This window comes from Phymastichus coffea, unplaced genomic scaffold, assembly GCF_024137745.1.
Source record: "Phymastichus coffea isolate CEN01 unplaced genomic scaffold, Cenicafe_Pcof_1.1 PCOF00096, whole genome shotgun sequence".
Classification (NCBI taxonomy): Eukaryota; Metazoa; Arthropoda; class Insecta; order Hymenoptera; family Eulophidae; genus Phymastichus; species Phymastichus coffea.
Window position 1 is genome coordinate 88305 of NW_026706907.1, and position 21714 is coordinate 110018.

Below are 21714 nucleotides of genomic sequence, written 5' to 3' on the forward strand. Positions count from 1 at the left end.
TCTCTCTCGCTCTCTCTCTCACTCTCGGGGCCGGCGCGTTGTCCGCCGACGGAAATTGATATTGCAACCGTTACTTACGAATACGGAGAGGCGGATGCAATTCGCGCTAATGCACGCCGCGCGCGCCGTTTCGGGCGTCTCCGGGCGTAGCGCGCCGTTGCGCTCGCGGCCGACGCGCACTCGAGCCAAGTTTCGCCGCGAGCATTTTTCACCGGCAGCCCCGAGGACGCCGAGAGCTCGCTATTCCGAAATGTCTGCCGCGGGCTTGGCCTATCCGTCTTCTCACCTGTCCGCCCGGCGATTCATCACCGCCGCGAGCTCGCCAGCCCGACGAACACATCAGCCGCTACGGACAGACAATCGTCGGCGATTCAGTTTTTCTCCGGGCGCGCGATCCGCGGCCCGCCCGCCTCCTGGATGCTCGGGCTTAATTGACGGTACGGAACGGGGGAAAATTAAGCGCGTGCCGGCGTGGCGCCGCGAGCGAGTTCGCGGGAGGCGCGCAGCGCGCTATTTCGCGCCCCTTGCAGGCTTCCGGCGCGCGCGACGGACTTGGCACGCGACAAAGGCACCGTTGATTGGGCGGAGCGCCACGAGGCCGCGCGTCGCAGCCCGCGGAGACGCAACACGGCCTTCTCGTCCGCGGCGCCCCGGGCCGTGGATCGGTCTCGCGGCCGAAACCGCGGATGCGATAAATCGCCGGGTTCCTTTCGTGCCTCGGCGAATTTCCGGCCGTCTCTCGGGTTCCGCGCGATCTCGCCTTCGGGCGATTTGCGCCAGCGCTGCCAGCCTCGCCCAGACTTCCGCGAGGCCCGTCGCGGCTTATCGGCGGTTTTCGTCGGAGTCACTGCCGCCTCAGATTCGAATCGGCGCACGGCAGGGGCGGGGGGAGGGGCAGCAGGGGCGCGCGAACTCGGGCGAGAAGAAAACGGGAAACGGGGGTCGATGGTTCGCGCGATAGGTCGCGGCGATGGTTCGACGAATTTATCGGCGCCGGCCGATCTCGCAGCAGCGCCAGAGGCGGGCGCGGACGCACACAAAGGGAACGACAAAGGCCAAAGCGGTTCGACGATTGTCCGTGACTGCGCGTGCACTCGGACGAATTGGGATTTGCCTGGGCAGAGCGCGCGCGACGACTAACGCGCCCGCGACGCGCAACCGTCCACGCCCGCGATTCGATTCGGCCGCGCGAGCTTTTTCCCGGTGCTCCCGCGGCGTGTGGCCCGAGCGAGCGAGCTCGTTCTTTCGGCGATGCTGCCAGCGTGCGGAATGCGTCCGACCGCTGAAATGTCAGCCGGGCGCGGACGCTGATTTCGACGGCATTCGCGAGCGACGCGCTCGGTCGAGGGGCGCGCCGACCTCTGGGCCTGAAATATTTATCGGCCAACAGCGGCGGCGGGGGGAGGGGGCCGCAACGAGGACTCGCGGACACGCGCGCGGGCCGAGCGCCGCTGAAAAAGTGTCGGCGAGGTCAATCGGTAGCACCGCTCGACCCTTCGCCGCGCTGCCAAACTCGCTCGGCGGGCGCATTGTCCGCGCGTCGGCCTTTTCTTGCCTCCGACTGCCGTGCGCGGCGTCGGCGGCGCCACGCTCCGCGGCCGCTCTGCCAATGCGGAAAGTGCGGAAAGGAACAGTTGGCGATATCGATTGCGCCGGAGCGCGGCTTTTGTTTGGAGGATATTCAATTGAGAATGAGAGCTGAAAGAGACTCGACAAAAAACAGATGGTGCTAACTCGCAGAGTGCGTGCGCGCTCGGTCGGTTCGCTCTGCGCTCGGCTCTCTCTCTCTTCCGAGAAATGCTCTTCGGAAATGCCGCGGCAGCAATCAGCGTTAGCAGCGCTTCCTTTTTCTTTCTTCTTTTTTATAGCGAAGCGCCTTTTCAAATCGATTCGGCCGATTTATTAACGAGCGCGCTTCCAGCCGAGGAGATTCGCTCGGTGGGAAAAATTATTGAAAGCGCTCGATCGAGAGGCGAAGTGGCGCAGCGGCCACTGCGTATTTAGCGCTCGGCTCTCAATAAATAACGCGCTCGGCTGCCTGCCCGTCTGCGCCTTGGCTCCATTCGTATTTTATTCGGCATTTTATTAAACTCCACTCCAGCCGCGATTTATAATTCGCTCGCGCGCGAAACCGTATCCTCGATTCGAAGCTATTCGCGGGCGGTCCAGCCGCGCTGGACGACGCGCGTCGCACCGATCGTCCGCGTTTTTTCCTTATTTTTCCGCGCTGAGAAAATCGAGTCCGCCGCGTGTGCACGTACGTCCACCGGGCGCTCGCGCCAGAGGATCGAGACGGTCGACGGGGGGAGGGGGGCAGCTGGGCAAGCGGCCGGCTGCCTTTCTCTCTGCCGAGCAAACAAAAATCCACGATGGAGTGCGAATGGTAGAGCGGGCGCTGCGCGCAGCTTATTCGCGAAACGATTGATCGTCCGCGGCTCTTCGCTCGAGCCTAACGAAGCGCCGCTCGCGGCTCGCTCTCGAGGGACTCGCGAAGGAGCGCGGAAGGTCGTCTGGCTGCGGCGAAAAATCCCGGATAGGGGGCGAGGGGCGAGATGGGCGCGGTCGAGACAGCGACTTCTTTCAGCGAGGCCGTATATATCAGCCGCGAACGAGCGTGGCACGTAGGAGAACGCGCGCAGGGGCGGGCCGGCGGGCGCGCGCGCGCGAGGGAGCCGCCGGGAGAAAAGTAGATTCGAGAGAGAAACGGAAAATCCGGTCGTGCAGCGGTGACGCGCACGCGAGGCAGCGACGTGTGCGTGAGCGTGACCGATGACGTCACGTCCGGCCGCCGCGGCGGCGGCCCACCCCTCGCTCGCTTGCGTGCGCGCGTGCACGCGCGAGGAGACCGAGGGAGAGCCGAAACTCGGCCGGCCGGCCGGTCGTCCTCCCTCGACCGCGCGCGCCCGCGCAGCCGTTCGCGGGAGGCGAGGCCGCGTCCCCGAGCGCCGAGGCTTGCGTAATCGGAAGGCCCGGAGCGCCGCCGCCTCGGTCCGCTGCCGGATAACCTCGGGGCCGTGACTCGCCGGCAATATCAAGCGGCACCGGACTCGCCCCGAATTCCTGCGGTCCATTCCGCGCGAGCCTCCGATCGCCCTTGCGCGGCCGGCTGCCCGGACGAGATAGAGTCGACCTGATTTTTCGAATCGGAGGCGGCACTCGCCCCGATGGCTTCGTCCGCGAAACTCTTCCCCGACAATTCCGGGGACAGCGCTACTCAGTCTACCCACTCTCGTCTCTATATCAGAGTCCAAATCCTATCGTCGCGGCTCGAGCCGCCGAATTACCACGACGAGACTGCGAGAAGAGGTGGTTATACTATACGCGCCCGAGATCGCTGCCTCGGCGGCGAGATACTTTGGGCCTTTGTCTGCGCGCGGTAGCCTACATTCTCCTTTTCAGCTGCCATCCCAACAGCAGCAGCAGCAGCATCATCAGCTCTTCTCTACGATCTACGTGCCGCTGCCGCGAGTCTCTCAACTTATCGCTGCTCCCCATCGGCCTCCGCATCCCACCTCGGAGTTCTCTCGTTCGCGAAACTGCGCAGCACTGCATTAGCTCGAGCCTCGATCTTCCCTTGCGGCAAACCCGATGTAAATAACTTCAAGATTCCGTTCGACGACAACTCCTCCAGCGATTCTACTCGCAGCTCCTCCTCCTTGCGTCCGTTGTCGATCGCTCTTGGCTGGTTGTTCTCGCGGCTCCTGCGCGTCATCCAACCGCGAACGAAACGATCGTTCGTCCGTGCTGGAATCAGCGGTCCGATAGAGGCGCCAGCGTTGTACCGCGACAGCAGCTTGCCAGCAGCGAATAAGGTGTTTGCCCCGTATTTCCCAGCTCCATCGATAATTCAGCTTCAATGCGAAGGCGAAGCGAAGGGTACGAAGGAAGGAAGGAAGGGTCACGCCCTTTCGAAATAGATTTGCATAGCGCGCGGCGCGCCGCCATGGGAGTGACGCACTTCCGTGAGACAACAGCGGCGTCTAAGACCTCACAGCCGCGTCGTTCGCGCCGCTCGCGGACACATTCTTTTCGCTTGCCACGTCGCGGTGCCTGCTGCGAGCAGGCCGGCTCGTCTGCCCGCTCCCCCGCCGTCGAGAATAGGAGCCAGCCGCACCGGTGCATCTCGAATATCGAGCTTCATTCCGGCCGCGCGCGCAATATCACCGGCAGTCGCGGCGTTACTCCCGCGAGTAACGAGCGCGCGGCGGCGTGCGTTGGATTCTCGAGCAGAGCGAACGTACGTGGGCGCGCCGTGAGGTGGGGTGAGGTCGGGGGGGGGGGGGGGTGCGAGGCAATGACGGCTTCGATCGCTGGCATCCGGCGGTAAACGGAGTTCCGGCGCATATTGCGTCGACGCAAAAATTAGACGGGACGCACCAGCGAACCAGCGAGCTATGCCATCGAGGAATTCCGTGGGGCCCGAATTGACGAGATCGCGCGCAACGAGCTCGCGGAAATTGGCCGCGGCCGCGTCGATGTTTGCGGAGCACCGCCGGTCGCCGATGTTTTTCCGCGCGGTCGGCCGAGAGGCGGCCTAACGAGCTCGACGACTGCGGCGCCGGTGTCGATCCGAGGGAAAAACTGGCCGTGGGACGATGGGAGCTTGTAGCGGATGGGGGAAGAGTCTGGCAACGCGAACGTGCGCCCGCTAAGAGAGATGCCGCGGGGTTGGGCTGATACTGCGCTTTTCTTCGGCGCGAGCCCGATCCGGTGATGAATCGCTGCTCAGCGGCAAAAATTAATTGAAATTCTGGAGATTCGAGTGGCGCTTATCGGCTGCGAGTAGGCTAGGTCAGCAGCGGCTCCCCCTCCATTAGGACCATAGTTCAATTAAGCCGGCGCCGTTTCCTCGTGCACCGCGCCGATAAACATCGAAAGTCAGCCGGGGAGCTGCTGCGTTATCTGGGCGTACGCGCACGTGCTCTCATTACGCGCCGGAGCCGAAGAGACGATCGAGCCGAGCGCAGCGCCCCCGCGAGACGCTCCGAGCGGCTGCGCGCTCTGCACGATCCCAGCCAGTCCTCGGGCTTTTGAGGCGCACTCGCGAAACTTTAAACTTGCGAAATTCGGCCGCCTCGAGTCTGCCAACTGCAACGCAGGCTAATTCGCTCGCCAGCTCCCGCGAGCCGTCAACTTTTGCCCCGGCTTTCGTCGAGCTTCGCGCCTCGTTTGCTAGACGACTTGTTGTTCTCGCCACTTGGACTTCGCGCTGCTCGATCGAGCTCGTCGTCGTGAGTTACAGTCGATGACGAGATCGCGAAGCGTGCGTTGCCACAACTCTGATTTGTAGTGCGCGGCCTTGGGCGAGGCACATCCCTCGAGAAAGCAATTTTCGCGTGTTAGCGCACGTTTTTTTCGGACGCGCTTTTTCAATTTGTTCTCCGCGAGCTGGCTGATTTATAGGCTGCGCTTCGTCCATCGGACTCGATTATCGCGACGCACGGTGCGCGCCGTGTCGGTCGTTGCTTTCGAACAAGGAGGTAGAGCGTGGCGCGGCGCGGCCAAAGAGACCCGCGAGCCTTTGTTTCTCTCCAGCTATGACTTGCAGGCGGATTGAAAGTTGGCCGGGAGCGCGAGCTCCGGGAGTGCGACGCAAGCGCGCTCGCGAGAACGAATGGCCGTTCGCGCAGCGCCGTTTGATGATAATTTACGTTGATGCGAAATCGATTTCTTCTCTCTCTCACTTTTTTATGGGTCAGGGAGAGCGCGTCCGCAACAAACTGGCCTCTATATCGGCCGCGCCGCTGTTAAATTTATTCAACCTTAGAGAATTCACGCGCCCGGCCAGCTGAAAATCTCGCGGAAAATAAAGAGGGGGAAATGCAGGCGCGCTTTTATAGATAAGGGGCCCGATTTATCGGCGGTCATTAAGGAGCCGGCCGCTGAATAATTACAGCCGCGAGATCCTTGGAACTTTCTCTCGACACGGAAAGCGCATTAGACCTGAGAAATTGTTGGCGCGAGCTGTTCCGGGCGCCGTTCATTTGTCGAATGACTCGACTCGACCGCGCACACGCGCGCCTCAATGCGCTCGCATATCGAAAAATAAATGCACGAGCGAGCCGTCCTCCGCCGCTCGACGAGCACGTGTCCGAGATGGAATGCGATTCTCTCTCCTGCTGCGTGAAACAGGCTCTCGCGCAGCATTGCCGCTCTATCGCAGTATGCAAACCCGCAAGTTTCGTTCACCGCGAGTCGCTCAATACGAGCAGAGTACGGGTTGGGGGGGGGGGGGGGGGGGGGAGCAGATGGACAGCGCGGTCCTCGGCACACGCGTCGAGAATAAGGCGAATGCCAGGGATGTTCCGTGAAACCCGTGGAAAAATTGGAGCGAGCCGTCGTTCGCGAAATACGCGAGCCTCCGTCTCGGCAGTCGGATCGCCCAGTCGAGTTCCGACAGCAGTCGGCTAGCGCTGTCCCGGCGCTCGTGCCGCTCGTGCCGCTCGCGAGTGCGGTGTACACCGCCGAGGCTACGGCGGACAGAGCGGTACAGCGGCTCGGCCGCGAGGTGGGCAAAAGAGGGATCCCACGGGCCCTTCGCGTCGACGCGCGACTCCCTCGGCCATTGTCGCGCTCGCGGATCAAAAGGCGAGATTGCGGCTGTGGACGCTCGAGGGCTGAGCGCGCGTAAGAGACCTGCTCGGCCGAGTCGTCACCGGCCCAGAGGCTCGAGCAACAAGCGAGCATCGGTGCAGCGGCAGTGCAACTGTCGAGCCCACGGCGCGCTCCCCGGGGACGAGGCCAAGAGTCGACGCGCCCGCGGGCTCGCGCCTCTCCATCGTGATTTCCAAGGAGCTCGGCCGGGGTGGCGCGCTCTTTATCTCACTCGGCGCTCCGACGGCCCGCATCCTTTGCCAAGCGTAATTGCTCGGGGCTGACGGTATCGGCTCGCGCTCGCCCCTCGCCGATTCGACTTAACGCCCGCGTTATCGCCGCGAAATTGCACTTGTCGTCGGTGCGGCCCCTTCCGTCCCGCCTCCCCCCTCGACACTTTTGCCTCGTGCCAATTTCCAATTCCAAGCTGCGCCGGCGAGTCGAGCGCACTCTACCGGCCGCGGATGCAAGTCCCGAGCGGAGGTCGCCCGAGTCTACGCTCGTTCTAATCGCGAAATGCCGCGGATGTTGGGACTGAAACGCGCGCCGACTCGAAGATACCCGAGAGCGGAGCTTAATTACAATTGGCGCGCAACCGCTCGATTGCCGCCGCCGTCTTCGTCTTTACGAGCTTCCGCTTTCGATTCCAATGGCATAGTCGGCGGACGCATAACTGCGTGCGCGGCGCCCATTGATATTCCCGCTGGTGACGTCGGTGCAGCACATCGCGCGAACGTTTGCCAACTCGCGGCAGAGCTCGAGTGCGCCCGCGCGAAAATGCCCGGCCATTTTTGGCAGATGTCGGGAGAGCGAGAGAACGGGCTAGCGTCCGCAGGCTCAACGGTGTCGAACGAGCGGCGCAGGTGCAACGAATCCTTCAGGACGGATCGTCGACGCGATAAGAGCTCGGCCGGTTTTCGCGCTCGCGCACCTGCCTGCACCCTCGCGCTGCTCGCCCTCTCGATCCAGGTACAATGCGCGCGGGCATTCGACGCACGCGCGCAGCCCGCCGTTGCCGCGAGTCCCGCGCCTTTTCCACGGTGTCGCGACAATAGCGCGTTTGATTGCGGGCTCGCGGCGCCTCGCTGATTGCGTCGGTGGCGGGCTCGTTGTCGGCGCTCGCGCGGCTCCTCGATGACAATCGGAAAGTCGAGGGCTTCGGATCGCCGTCCGTACGTTCCGGCGACTGGCTGCTGCTGCTGTCGCGAGGCGCAGCTGCGCCGGTCCCAGTGGGCCCCTCGTTAAGCTCCGCGGCGGCCAAGCGTAATTTACGGTTTCCGAGTGCCTGGCCCCCGACAATTGGGAAAAGCACCGGCGCGCGTCCCGTCTAGTGGCTCCGAACGCGGCTCGCGATGAGACGGCAGCGGCGCTGGCGCGCGCGCGGCTGCGCGCCTTAATTCACATTGATATTTACGCCCGAGCGCCAGTCCAGAATAAGCACCTCGTCTGCTCTGCCCTGGCGTGTCCTGACAAATGCCCCGCGATATTTACGAGCCATTTCTCTTTCACTTTTGTTTTTAGTTTTCAGTTTTCGGCTCTTTATTTCGGCGGATTTCAATCGGGAGCGGTGCGGCCGCCGGTATTTTAGTGCGGCGAGCGCGTCCCAGCGGATTTGTCAGCTGCAGGCCATCGGGCCGCCGGGCCGCCGGGGAGAAATGAATTGTTGCATTGAATGATTCGCGCGCTATTTGCGATATGCCGCGAGGCGGACAGTTTATCATCGGAATTTCGGGCCAATTGTTTGTAAAATCCAGGCGGCAAGCAGCGAGCCCGATTTCTGATCCGGAAACGTTGTAATTACGCGCGCGCGCGTGATCTAAGGCGCTGCCAGGCGCATTCGTTGTTCGCTGCTGCTCGGAGAGCGGCATAAACCCGAGCGCACGCCGGATTAGCAAGTACAATGAGAGAGCTACCGAGCGAATTAATGTTTAATGCGGGCCCTTTCCTCTGAATGTTGCAGATGCAGTCCAGGATGTCTAGCCCAGCAGCAACAGCAGCAACAGCAGCAACAGCAGCAGCAGCAGCAGTAACGGCTCACGCACAGGTTGGTACGGTCTGATCTATGCGTCCTCGTCGAGCGGAGCGCCCAACTTGCGCGCGCCGGCTGAGCTCGCCAATACGACGATACTTCGCGCGGACGAGTTGACGAGTCGCCTCGAGTGTTTCGGAGACAATGGTCGGGCGCCTCGCGGCTCCTTCCTCCGCGGAAGAGCGTTGCCGCGCCTACGGCAGAGTGGCCGTACGTCTCGCGCGACTTGGTCTGTGGCGCAGCTGATTTATGCCCGGCTAATCCGCCGAAAAAGCATCTTCCGGGGCGAGATCCCGGGCGAGCAGCTGACTAGCGGAAGGACGCGCTGCCGCTGACAGCCGCGCGGAACGAAAGCGGCGGGGGCGGCAGAGGCAGGAGCGCGCCCCGGATCAATTTCCTATTTCGTTCGTTCGCGAGAGATGTACAGAAGGTATAGGGGCTCTCTCGGGCTGGCTATCTTTTTCCGCGGGATTAGCCAGCGGCCGAGCCTCTGTCGTCTGTTCGGTCGCGCGCACGCGCCATTCGTCATTGGCGGCTGAGAAAAAATCGAGTGAGAGAGAGAGAGAGAGAGAGAGAGAGAGAAATACCGCCCCATAAATCCTGCTAATTGATCCCTCGCCCGTTATTTTCCCCTCTTATTTTTCGCCTTCCTCCTTTGGCCCCAACGCCGCTCGGACGACTGCCTTGCCGAGCGCAGCAGTAGCTAGCGTTTCCGATAACTTCTCAAAAGTGAGCAAAGCGGGTCAAGTAAGTTTCGGGTTATGCAAGCGCGACTGAGCGCCAACTGCGAACTACAAGCGTCCGGGGATTAGTGCACTAGTCTTGCTCTCTCTCTCTCTCTCTCTCTCTCTCTCTCTCTCTCTCTCTCTCTCTCTCTCTCTCTCTCTCTCGCCCGAATAATTTTACTGAGAACAGCAGCAGCAGCACCGGCAGTGGAGGCAACTCCCGCGAATCCTGTTTTTTCGAGCTTGCCCGTCAACTCCACAGAGTAAATTGGAAGAAGCAGCGGTTCTTCTTGGCGACGATCAGTGCCAGCCGCGGATCTTGAGCGTCCGCGCGAGTCGACGGAGCTGCTTAGTCGTGACGCCGGCCGCTCACTCGCACGAACGACGAGCAGCGAGTATTCATTGAATTCGCGCGTCTTCGTTCCGCGCTCGGGCTGGCTCTTTGGCGGACTCGAACTAAGCGCTGCGCTCCGGGCCTCCGCTCCTCTCGCTCGTCATACGCGTTTATCGACTCGCGCAATCAAGTGTACGCGTCGAGGCGAGATTATACGTCGTCCCGCAGCCACGATGTCAAAGGACTTGTACTGCGCCCGAGTGGGGTCTGTTTGCCTAGACGCGCCGGTGTGCGCGCTCTAATTGAAAACTGACGAGCGCTACTCAGTTTTGAAAGAGCGCGCGGGGACGTTTTGATTAATTAAGCCGCGCTCTTTCTCTCGCCGGCGCGCGCGACGTGTGCGTCTATCGAATTCGGTGGTCGCGCCCCGCGAAAATGTAGCTTGGAATCCGAGGAAAAAATTAAATGGCGTACGGCGAAACCAAGTCCGCGGGCTAATTAGCTTTATTTACTCGTTACATTTGTAATAGAGGGGGACTCGTCGCCCATGCGGGTGTGTGTGTGTGTGCGTGCGCGCGCGCGAGTGCGAGTGGGGCTGCTAAAACTGGCACGGAAAAAAACAAATTGGGTTAATCATTTAACGGCTAAAATATGACTTCGGGGAAGTTTTAATTAACGCTACTGTTTCTAGCGATTCTTTATCAAGCGCTGCTCCGCTGTAATTCTGTCGATTTGAGGCCGGCGCCTAGTTTAATTAATTAGCTATTGATGGACTCATTAAGATAGTCTGCAGTTTGTCTGCGTTTCGGTTCAATTATCGTTAGTCCGGCTGTTCACCGCAAACAGTTACAGGCACTCACGCGCGCACTTATTGATATTCCATTTATTCAATTCAGCAGTCCCCCCCCCCCTCCGCGACCGTCGTGCATTACGTATGCGAACTGTCGTCCGCTTAAATGCCGCATCGAGATCTCCCGTTTGCAAAAGTCACGGAAAAAGGGGCTCGAGAAAGGCGGCGCGGGGCAGCGGGGACGAGGTGAAAAAACACGGGCTCGCTTCTCACGCAATTTCGTTGCCAAGTTATTGCTGACGCGCAGGCGAACTGTCCATAGTTAATCAACCTGCCAGTTGCGCTGCGCGACGCTTTAAAATATTGGCAATCAAGCGAGCGCGCGGGACTTTGTTATAAAATAGAAAATAAATAGGGAAAAAAAAAGGAAAAAAGGAAAAACGGTTTCTCTTGGATCGGCGGCTCATGGATTTGGCCGACTCTCGTTTGCGCCGACGAATTTTCGACTCGCCGGCGCACCACTCCGGAGGCACATTAATTGCGCCGCGCTGAAATGGTCGGCGGCAGTACACAAGCGCGATCCTGTCAACAATAATGCCCGAAGTTTCGCTCGTTTTATTATCGGCCGATTCGGCGGCGGAGGGTCGCACAGTTCGAGCGGCGATAACGGCGAAAATAATGAAAGGCGGCTCGCGCGCCTCGTCGGCCACGCTAGTTATCTGCCTCATTACCTCCATTGTTCGAGGGCCGCGGCGCCGCGGCGTGTTCCACGGCGGAGTCCTTCCCCGCGATAGCTCCGCGCCGGCCTTTGTTCCGGGCAACTGTACTACGTCACGCGAGCTTTTTGCCTCTCGGAGGCGTCGCTCGCGCGGCGATGATAGGTGCCTTAGCAGAGCGAGCGACGTAAATAAAGTAAACAGCGCGCGAGTCGGGCGCGGGCTGAAAAAAAAAATTCACTTGCTCCGCCATAACAGGAGGACTTTTTGATGTTTGTGTTTATTTTATTTATTTTTTTTTTTTTTGGCGGACAGGCGCCGCGTCACGGTCCACGTGTTATTGCTTTCGCAGACGAGACTTTTTCCCCTCGTTGTCGAGTATTTTGACATGCCGGACCGGCGACGGCTCTGGCGACGGCAAAGCTTGAGTCAATATCTTTTTTTCTTTTCGACGAACCGTTTGACGAGGAGCTTGGTACTTTGGCCCGGATCATTAGTATTTGTTGTTGCTGGGCTGTTCGCGCGCTCAACGAGGGGCACGCACACGAGTCGCAGCGGCCGACGCCTATTGTCGCGCTTCGGGGGCGTAAGCAGCAGGCGAGCCGAGGGCTAGACAGGCTAATTAATAGCGCGCGTGCGAGAGCCCGCGGCGCCATTAGAGAGCGCCGCGAATCGGCGACTGCGAGGCGGGCGAAAGAAGCGGGACTGTTTCCAGGCCGGCAAGCTTTCCGCTCCTTAACGAGCTCTCGACGAGAAAAGCCGGGGCTCCCTTTGCGCGAAACACCGGCAGCGGGCTTTTCATCAAAAGCTAATCAGGTCCAAGGATCACGGCTGCGCGTCTTCTCCGCCTCTCCGATTCTCCTTGTCGGAAATTCGAGCGGCTAATCGCGAATGAACGCGAAAGCCGATCGTATACTCGGCGCGAGCGACGATTGTTCGCGTCCGGCAGGCTTGCAGCCGATCAACGGCCGAGAGCCCGCGAGAACGGATAATCTCTTCGCCTGCCGCAGACTCGCTGCCAATCCTGTGGTGTGTGATATTTTTGATAGCTAGACGCGCGCGTCGATTGGCGCGGCTGCGCGCCCTTAAACGCCCAACAAAAGCCAGTGCAGCAGAGGGCTGCAGTCGTAAACGAAGCATCATTTCCCGCAACGCATCCTGGCCCTGATAACCCGCGAACAATGCCGCGCCAGCAGATTATGGCCGCCGCGATGTGCCCTGCCGTCGTTCTGAAAAATACAATAGCGGGATACCCTCCTTGTCGTTCATCGACGCGATGCAGCCCTCGAGAGCCAAACTGGCCGGGCAAAGTCATCGAGAGTTGTCGAGCCGCGCAGCCGCACACCCTCCACCCCCAACGCCACGCCAACAATTTCAACGTGGTCTCGATCGTCGGATTTACCTGATTCGCCCAAATCTTGTTTTCTTTGACGTCAGTTCGAGAACAACTCGGTGCAGCGCGGCTGGGATCGCGTAGCCCCGAAAACTTTGCACAAGGCGAATCCCATAAAATAAACTCGGCCTCGATCGGACGTGCCTAGCGCAATAATTTACGGGAGTTTTAGCGACGAGCGCGACCGCGCGAGAAGACGAGGAAGGACAATTAATCGAGAAGGGGTCGGAAAGAGAAACACGGAAGTTCGGAGTGGGCGCCGAGGAGGACAATCGGCTGGCGGTGCGCGCCATTCGATTCCAGCCGGAAATAACTTTGGCGCGCGCAATCGGAGCAGGCGAGGTGGCGCCCGCCGATCGACAGGGGACGCCGCCCGCCGGCTTGCCACCCGTCCACGGGAACGTCGCGTCGCGACGACGGCCGGCTTTGGATCAGTGATCGTCGGCGCGCCTCCCGAACCTTTTACGAACGAGTCGTCCATTGGCTGGTCCGGCGCCTCGCTGCGCGGCATGCCCGGCTTGTTTCTCGATTAATTCGCGGTAGATTGCCTGGCGATTACCGCGCTGAGCAAGTTGGCGCAACGGGTCGGCAGGCGTGGGCCACATGGCAGCTGCACGGCAGAGCGCTTTCGGAACTCGCGAGTGGAAATATCGTAGGACTGTGCTGGCAAACTGCATTTTGTCTAAAAGTTAAGTGCAGGTGTACATGTATACGTGTATATACATGTATGCAGAGGAGGGTTCACCTCCTTGGGGCCTTCGGGCGCCGTTATAACCCAGTTATTAAGCATTCGTGTTGCGCGAGTGCCGACTGGCCGACTGTTACGAGCTCAATTTCCGTTTCCTTCGCTGCTAGCTCTACCTGCGCGTATAGCTGGATCGCGCGAAAAAACTGCGGCTATTTCGAGTGTAGGGTCGCGAAGGGCGACAGGGGGAGGGGGGGGGGGGGGTGGCAGTCAGTCGCAGCGTTGTCGTATTCACGCGCATGATGACGTCGTTCGACGACTTATCGATGAAGCAATCGTTCGCGCACGGCTAATCGACGAGAAGGGCGCCCCGCGAGCGACAGAGTTGACCAGTCCATGTTCGAGGCAACGAACGGAAACGAGGAAAAGATTTACAGAACGGCTTTCGCGAGGGCGACGCTCCGCGCCGGCGGCGCTTGGCTGCAACGGAATATCGCGTCGGCGGCCGATTGATCGATCCACCCGGAATGGCCCGAACTTTCGATTGGTCGCGCTGCCGCAAGCACGGACGACGCTTTTGCCCTGCCGCGGCACTTAATTTGCCGGCAGTGCAGTGCCGCGCTTCATCGTTTTCCGACTTTTCTGGCCGAACGCCGCGCGCACTCGACTGCTCGGCCCGTCGCGGCGGCGCGATATTCACTGGTAGTAACTTTCACGGAGGGCAACGGTCTTCGCTCGGTCGGTCGGCCAGTGCCTCCCAATCTAATCGCTGGCTCGCGAGAGGCGGCTGCCGCAGCCCGACCCGAAGATCGCGACGACCACGGACGAGGATCGCCAGCGAAGTCCGACGGGCGCTGGGCTTATCGGTCGCGCGAGGCGACATTGCGCGGCCGAATTCCAGCTCAACGCGGCTCTTCCTCCCCGTTTCCCGTCGCTTTCCATCGGGATCGCCCGATCCGCTGCTCTGTAATAAGACTCGAGAAACGGAGCGCGACGAAGTTCGATATAATTCGGCTGCGGACTGACTCGAATCCGAACGACCGGCACCCCCCGTAATACGCGTCGCGCCGCATGACCGAGCGAGCACGCAACGGCCTGGGCTGCGCGTCCATTCCGGCAAAAAACTCGCGGATTCGGAGGGCCGTCAACGCGCCCATCGGCTGCGCCCAATTTCGGCCGGCCCTCGGCACACTTGGCTAGATCGCAAGCCGCGGCACACGGCCGGAGGGGGCGACGTTTGACCCGGCTCGCGCGCGCGCGCTCAAATATTCGACGGTCATTGTCGGTCCTCCGCGTGTCCCTGTGTGCCGCGTCGATAGCGCAGCTGCGTCGGCCGGATTTTTCATCTCTGCGCGCCGCCGCCGCTGCTGCGCGGCCTTGTTCAATCATCAATTACAGCTGCAACCGTGGGAAGCGCGCTAACGAAGCCCAGAATGTGAACTTCATTCCCGCTCCAATCGTCTTTCAATTAGCAGCGAAAATGTTAGCTCAGCAGCCGCGCGCGCCCCAAGTAATAATTGCAGCAGCGCGGCGCCGTGAGAGAGAGAGAGGGAGAGAGAGAGAGATTTAACCAGGCGAAAATAGTCATTAGCTCTAAACCAGGTAAATATTGATCTGCGAAATAGACTGCAGAAGCGCTCTCGCCCCAGCGAGAAAGAACAAAGCCCCGCGGCCTCGCCCGTTATTTCAGACAATAAATTCCGCGCGCCCGACTCGGTGACTCAGTTCGCCGGCAAGCTGTACTCTGTTCCGCTTCCGACGAGCTCGCCGTCCCTCCGGCCCCTTCCCACGCCCCTGCCTGCCTGCCTGCCTGCCGCGCCAAAATGCGTTGGACAAATTACGAATCGCTTCGACTAAACAGCACAGCGCCGGCGCTCTACACTGATCGGCCATGCCATCGCGCGCGCCCCCAAGCTTGTAGATCAGATATGCCTATAATTCCCCTGACCGCGCGCGCTCTCTCTCTCTCTCTCTCTCTCTCTCTCTCTATGGGCTTGAAGTTGAATTTAGTTGGATTATTCCGTCGAGAACCGAGCGCAGCGCGTAGCAGGGCAGACGGCGGGAGGGTGCTAGAGACGAGAAGAGACGCGAGCCATGCAGGCAGCGAGCGCTTCCTCGAACAAATAGCCCTTGACGCGCTGCCAGTGCAGCAGATTGGGCGGCTTGTAAAACAGATGAGTGACCGGCGCGGGGACGGGCGGCGGCAGGGGGTGGATGAGCGGTTGACTTGATGTACGAGAGCGGCGATAGCGCGCAACAGCAGCGACGGCAGCAGCGAGACTGTCGCTCAAAATAACCATCGCAATCTCCGCGTAGCTACGGGCCGGCAGCGGGTTTGCGAGCGGCAACGCCATTATGCTAAAGCGCAATCTACCGATAACCCACCGACGGCGCGGGCGGCGCGCGCGCTTAATTCCATCGCGCGCAGAACGCAGACGGAGAGAGTGAGCTCCCGGGGGCGACAAAGGCTCGCCGCCGCGGTGCCGCGCCTGGAAATTCATTATCCGCGCGAACGACGCGCCGATTGCATAGAGAGAAACGCACGCCCCCCACACCCCTCTCCCGAGTCTCGATACTTTGACCAAGAAGCAATCAGCGCCGCGCAGCGCCGCGCGCTCTTTCATTTCGCCCCGTCGCCGAATAAATCCCGCGGCTCTCTCATGCCTGCTGCCGCGCGCTTCATCGTCGCGCTCGGCTCCGTGCCCGCGGCTTTAATCTCGGCCGCGGATGCGAGCTTAGGCCCGCGCTCGCAAAGGATAAATAACCATTCGCGCCCTCGATTCGCTTTCTTCTCGTTCCAATTTGTCGCGATCAGTTTTTCCGCTCTGCCAGCCGCGGACGTCCGAATCGGTCCGACGGACTGTTCGTACCTATCGCGTCCGCTGGGGATTGGCCCAATTATTCACGCTCAAGATAGATCTCGTCCAGCGATTGAATAACCTACACCCCTCCCCGGCGCACTGGCGGTCGAGCGTCATCGTCGGATTATTGCATTTGAGCGCGGGAGTGAGCAAGAGAGAGAGAGAGAGAGGAGGGAGGGGCAGAGCATAGTTCTGATATATAAATACACTTGATCATAAGCGCGTTCGCCGCGGCGCGTTGGCTAGATACAGCGGCCGTCGAATTTGCATAATCCCACGGCGAGGCACGGCTACTATAAAGTAAATTTATCGAGTTGCAATATGCTCGAACGAAAGCTCGTAAAAGTTGGGATCTGAGCGTGTCGTCGCGCTCGCGCGGAAAGGGCGTCAAAGGGCGCCGAACAACAGAGCCGCCGCGAGCTATCTGTCCTCTTGTCTTTTTTTTTCTCGTATCTCGTTGAGCTTAATGGAAAGCGTCGAGCTGTAAAAACTTACATAATAAATGCCCCAAGTTTGGCGGTAGAGAGAAATGTGGAAGGGCGGGGGGGGGGGGGGTGTAAAAAGTTGCTTCTGCTCGCTCGCTTTGAGAAACGGCACTTTTCCGCTCGAGATGCCACCTCGTTGGATTTTTATATTCCTTCAACAACAGACGACGACGACGACTACGAGGAGGAGGACTGGCGGGAACTTTGAGGAGCGACTGTATTTCAAGTGAAATCGAGGCGCGAAGAGTGAGAGAGCGACTCCTTTGAGGCTTGCTCGAGAGGAAAGTTGCAAACAAATCACCGTAGAGAAAGAGAGAGAGAAAGAGAGAGTACGAGCGAGAGAAAGATCGTAGTCGTATAGTCTTCAATAGATTTGGCTCGGCGGAATTTCACGCCCCTCGCTCGTCGTGGGATCGCGCGCGAATGCAGCCACCGCGGCAGATTTGCCTCTCTCTCGTCGGTAAATTCGCCAAGTTTAGATGCGGCCACACCTCTTTATACGTCGCGGACTCGAGATCCCAAATAAGCGGGCTTTAAGGGCTTAGCCTGACCTTTTTGGTCGCGCGCACGGTTTAGCTCGACGCGGACTTCCTGAAATACGCCGATGGCCGGCAAGACACGGCTCCACTCGCTCTCTCGTTCTCTCTCTCTCTCTCTCTCTCTCTCTCTCTCTCACTTTCCACCGACTCCGCCCTCCGCTTTCGCCTCGTCTCGCCTAATCCCTGCCGGCTCATAGCGTAATTTCCCACAAGACCGGTCAAGCCATCTTTCTCTCGCGCGTTGCTCCATCTAGCTCCGTCGGCTGATTAGCCCTGCCGCGCAACGGACTAATCGCGTTTGCCTCGATCTACGCCCAGGCGCCTGACGCGCTAAAGCGCCGACAGTCTAAACTTGTGCCGATTCGTCCTGACCGAGTGCTTGCGCCACGTCGTCCGCAGTCCAATCAGGCGACTTGGAAGGACAGTTTCGCGGGCGCGCGAAAAACCGAACTCCGCTGACCGCCTCGTAGCGACTCGTAAACAATGTAATCCCGATGATTTACGAGTCCAAGACAAAGAGCTTGGCTTCGAGGAGCAGCCGGGAGAGGCGATGGGAAGGGGCGCGAGAAAAAAACGGCCAACTCATCTAGGAATTCAGATTGTCGGCGCGCCAGCGCTGCTGCCGAGCTATGGCAAAGTTAGCTCCCGCGAGGCTCCAAACTCCTTCGAGCGACGGCGACTCGTGTTCCTGCAGAATGAAAAGTCACACCGCCACTCCTCGTCGTTACCAAGTTGCAGCTCGCGCGCGCGCGACGACGACGACGACGACGACGACGACGCGCAAGCGATCGATGGCCTTTTCTACCTGGCTCCCTTCGCGCCCGCCGCTTGCCGACGCGAGCCAACGCAGCGTTAAAAGAAAAAAAAAACACGCGACGCGGCCCCGACAGATGCGCGGCGGCGCCCTGGAAATTGGATTAGTTTTCCAAAGCGGAGGGCGATAATCTCCGTCCGGCAATGGAGCGTCTAGCAATAGCGCTCGCGCAGGCCAGCGACCGCGTGCATTAGGGACGCCCGCGCTGCTGCCAGTGTGATTGACAAATTGCCAGATTGGATTGTATGAATATTAGCAGTCGGTCAGATTGGCCCGCCGCCGTCGGCTGAATTATTCATGCGCGCGATGATTTCTGAGTGCAGTGTGGCGGCGATATTTGTTGCTGCCGATGGAGTACCGGGGGCCGAGTCGGACTTATCGCGGCGGCGGCGGCGGCGGCGGCGGCGGCAAGGCTGAGCGACAGCAACTAAATGAAGTATCGGGCGCGACGGAATTGCCGCTCGATCGCGCTCGCCGGCCGAGCGCCCAATTCGTTCGGCAGAAAGGCGGAAAAAAAAAATCCGTCTCTCGGCGAACGCTTGGCAAAGTTATCCGGCGCGGCACGGGCAGCGCGCGAATCAACTTTTCGCGAGTAACTTCTGTTGGCCTACAAAGCCACTTTGTTGCGCTGTACATTCAATTTCCAAGCGGAAAGCCTCTCAGGCATGCTCTTTTCTCTGCGCCTCGCGTCTCTGCGAGCCGACATTAATTTCGGCTCGAATAAAATCGCATTCCTCTCTCTCTCTCTCTCTCTCTCTCTCTCTCTCTCTCTCTCTCTCTCTCTCTCTCTCTCTCTCTCTCTCTCTCTCTCTCTCTCTCTCTCTCTCTCTCTTGCCGGAGACCAGCCAGACGAAAATTCGAAGCAATATCCTTTGTGCAGCGGCGGCGGCGGCGGTGGCACGGCAGCTACTCCCGTCGGTCAACATGCGCTAACCGCCAAATCCCGAGGCACTTTTCTCATGCCCCAGCAAGAGCGAGTGGGTAATTGTGCAGTTTTATCGATTCTACTTATACGCGGCCCCCGGGGAGCTTGCACTACGCTCCGCGAGAACGCGGCCGCCTACGGTACCGCGCAAGAGATCCGCGTACAAAGCAGCAGCCGCGAGTCTAAGAGCGGAGCACTCGCGATTGCTAATGCTGGCTGCAGTGCCGAGCAATTGGTTTTCCAAGCTCGACGGCAGTTGGGCGGAGATTGTTCGCTAGCGCGAAAAGCCGATTTAAGATTGCGATTTCCCGAGAAGCGAGAGAGAAAAGACGTCGTCCGTCGATCGCCTCGAGGGTTCGAGCGAGAGGGAGCGGGCAACGTTCGTCAGCTTGGATAAATCGAGCTGCTAGGTGTTTATGGGGACGAGGCACGCGTATAGTCGAGCAGAAAATTGCCCTCTGACACGTCGCGGCGACACGCCCGACTTGCCAAATATTCCCGGCTGCCGGAATGCGCTGCAACTCCGTGGCGCGTCCAAGACCTATTTATCGTGGTGGCTGCTCATCGATGCCCATTATACAGTAACTTCGCCTATAAATCGCTGATTAATTGCCGGCCGTGCGAGCGCAACACTCGACACCACTGTATGTTGCACGAGTAAAATTCCGGACGGCGTGTTATTAGGCCAATCAGGAGGGAAAATTTCCGGCAAAACTTCGCTGATAGATGAAATCTGTCCAGGCCTATTCGGGGCAATGTCAATAAATATTTTATAGCCGATGTTACTCAAGATTTCGCATCACTGTTCTACGCGAACACTCCAAACCTTGCACTTCCAATGAAAACGTGTAAAATAAATATTATAAGGAATTGAGAAAAAACTACAATTATTTTTCATTCCTAGTTATTATAGAAACTACCAATATGTAGCCCTACAAAATCACCATTTTTAAATTACGGATTATTATTCACTGCCAAAATAACTTTTATTTTTATTTTAACTTAATAAAAGCAATGAATTTATTGTCATGAATATACGTAAATGGATAATTTGAAATTTCTGGCAACTGGATTTGCAATCAAGATTTAAAAAAAAATTTAAGCTTAATTAAAAAAAATTCATTCCGAAGCTACTTTAGATTGAAAAAAGGGAACATCGAAATCGATGCAATTGTTACTAGGATACTTCATTTTAAGCCTTATTATCAATAAGAAACAGCCAAATTTTTGAAAACACAGCAAAGTATTAAATAATACTTCAAAGTATTAAATATACCTTCTTACTATTAAATACCGAATGATTTATTTCTCCATCATTGTGAATACTAGGACAGCAATTTGTTAAAAAAAAACCCTAACTCGGCTCTTATTCATCGAAAAGAGATATTTTTTTCAAAATCTTCGCTGTCTATCAACTATCCAAATTTTTAAATTGTCCATTTATGTGATGTTTTTGTGATCTATTAGTTTAAGACAACAAAAAAAAAGCGTTGCTTTGATAAAAGTAAAGGGTTGCAAATGAATTGTATCACATGCCTCTAATAAATTATTAAAATTGACGTATCACCGAAAAGATTAAGCTTAATACCTTCGGTAAAAAAAATACAGTCATGTACTTTCGACATCCATTAGTAAAGAGGAACATCTCAACAATTAACTAAGTGATTCCATAATATAAGGCATTATTTCTCTGAACTTATAAGAGCTATCTTTAAATAGCAATGACAATGAAAAACATTCTTTGTGCAACATATATTGGATATGTTAAAAAGTCATTTTTAAGGGTCATCAGTATCTTTTACAGTTACAATGAATGAAAATAATAGTGCGACGTTTCAAATTGCAGCTTCTTCAATTCATTACAACTTTTATCTTACTGTTTTCCATCTAAAGTGCAGGTTGCGTAGTTCACAGAGTCGAGAGACACGTTTCTGACAACTTTGATCCGTCATAAAACAAAAAAAAGAAAAAAAAAAAACGGTGGAAAATCTCGAGTTACACTCGATGTAGAATATCCGTCAACGTTGCCCCGGAGATACCTGGATAGGTTACACCTGTCTCTTAATTTTTGCTCCGCGCGGCTGCTTTTTATCCGCGTTATTGGCCCATATATCCAATCCTGGCAAAATTGACGGCAAAGTGGAGCAACTGTCTAGTCCTCGTGCAGCATTAATCTGGTCTAATAATTTAAGGTAATCCGTGAAATACCGTATTTATGGAAAACACAGGTCGCGAGCGTGGATCTGCGTCTGCGAGGCGGTTGTTGGATTATGCAGCCGGCCTGGAGACTTTGGGACCTTGCTGAATGTTGCACGGCAAATCCCGGGGAAAAGTGCGCGGCGGGAAAGAGAGTCGCGCGCACGCGAATGCTTTATTTAAGCGAGACTGTCGCGGACGACGACGGGGCGGGATCGCGCCTAAGCCAAAAAGCTGTCGGGGCAGGTGGGCTTTCTCAAGACGAGAGTCTTTCGCCTGGGCCTTGATGCGCCTGCTCGCCGATCAACTACGTTTACGACGATACGTGGGCGCGAGACCCGCGACGAATTTTGATCAAGCCGCAGCCGCCTCGACTCTTTCGTCGGTGTTTCGCATAGTCGTACACGGCTGATCCGGCGCTGCCCCTCCGTATCTCATCCCCGCAGCTACGCTTGATACTTAATGGCTCAATTGCATTTCGATATTTTACCGTCGCATTCTTGGCCGCGCAACGAGGAGCCGAGTTATCGTACAAGGAATTCGCGCCAGACCGAGCCTGTTTTGCATTATTATCACTGGTTGGGGAATTAGGCGCGTCGGCTGTAAAATGGGGGAAAAAAGGCCGCGG

The 21714-nt window shown here is 57.8% G+C and overlaps 1 protein-coding gene across 3 annotated transcripts in view; it reads left to right on the plus strand.

Annotated features, from left to right (window-relative positions):
- Positions 1-21714, plus strand: part of LOC131669667 (chondroadherin-like protein) — a 66991-nt gene that overhangs the window by 41788 nt on the left and 3489 nt on the right. For all 3 annotated transcript variants that reach the window (XM_058944714.1, XM_058944715.1, XM_058944716.1), the window contains one exon: positions 8555-8638. In XM_058944714.1, coding sequence (XP_058800697.1) covers positions 8555-8638 — 84 coding nt within the window. The remainder of the gene's footprint in view (positions 1-8554; positions 8639-21714) is intronic.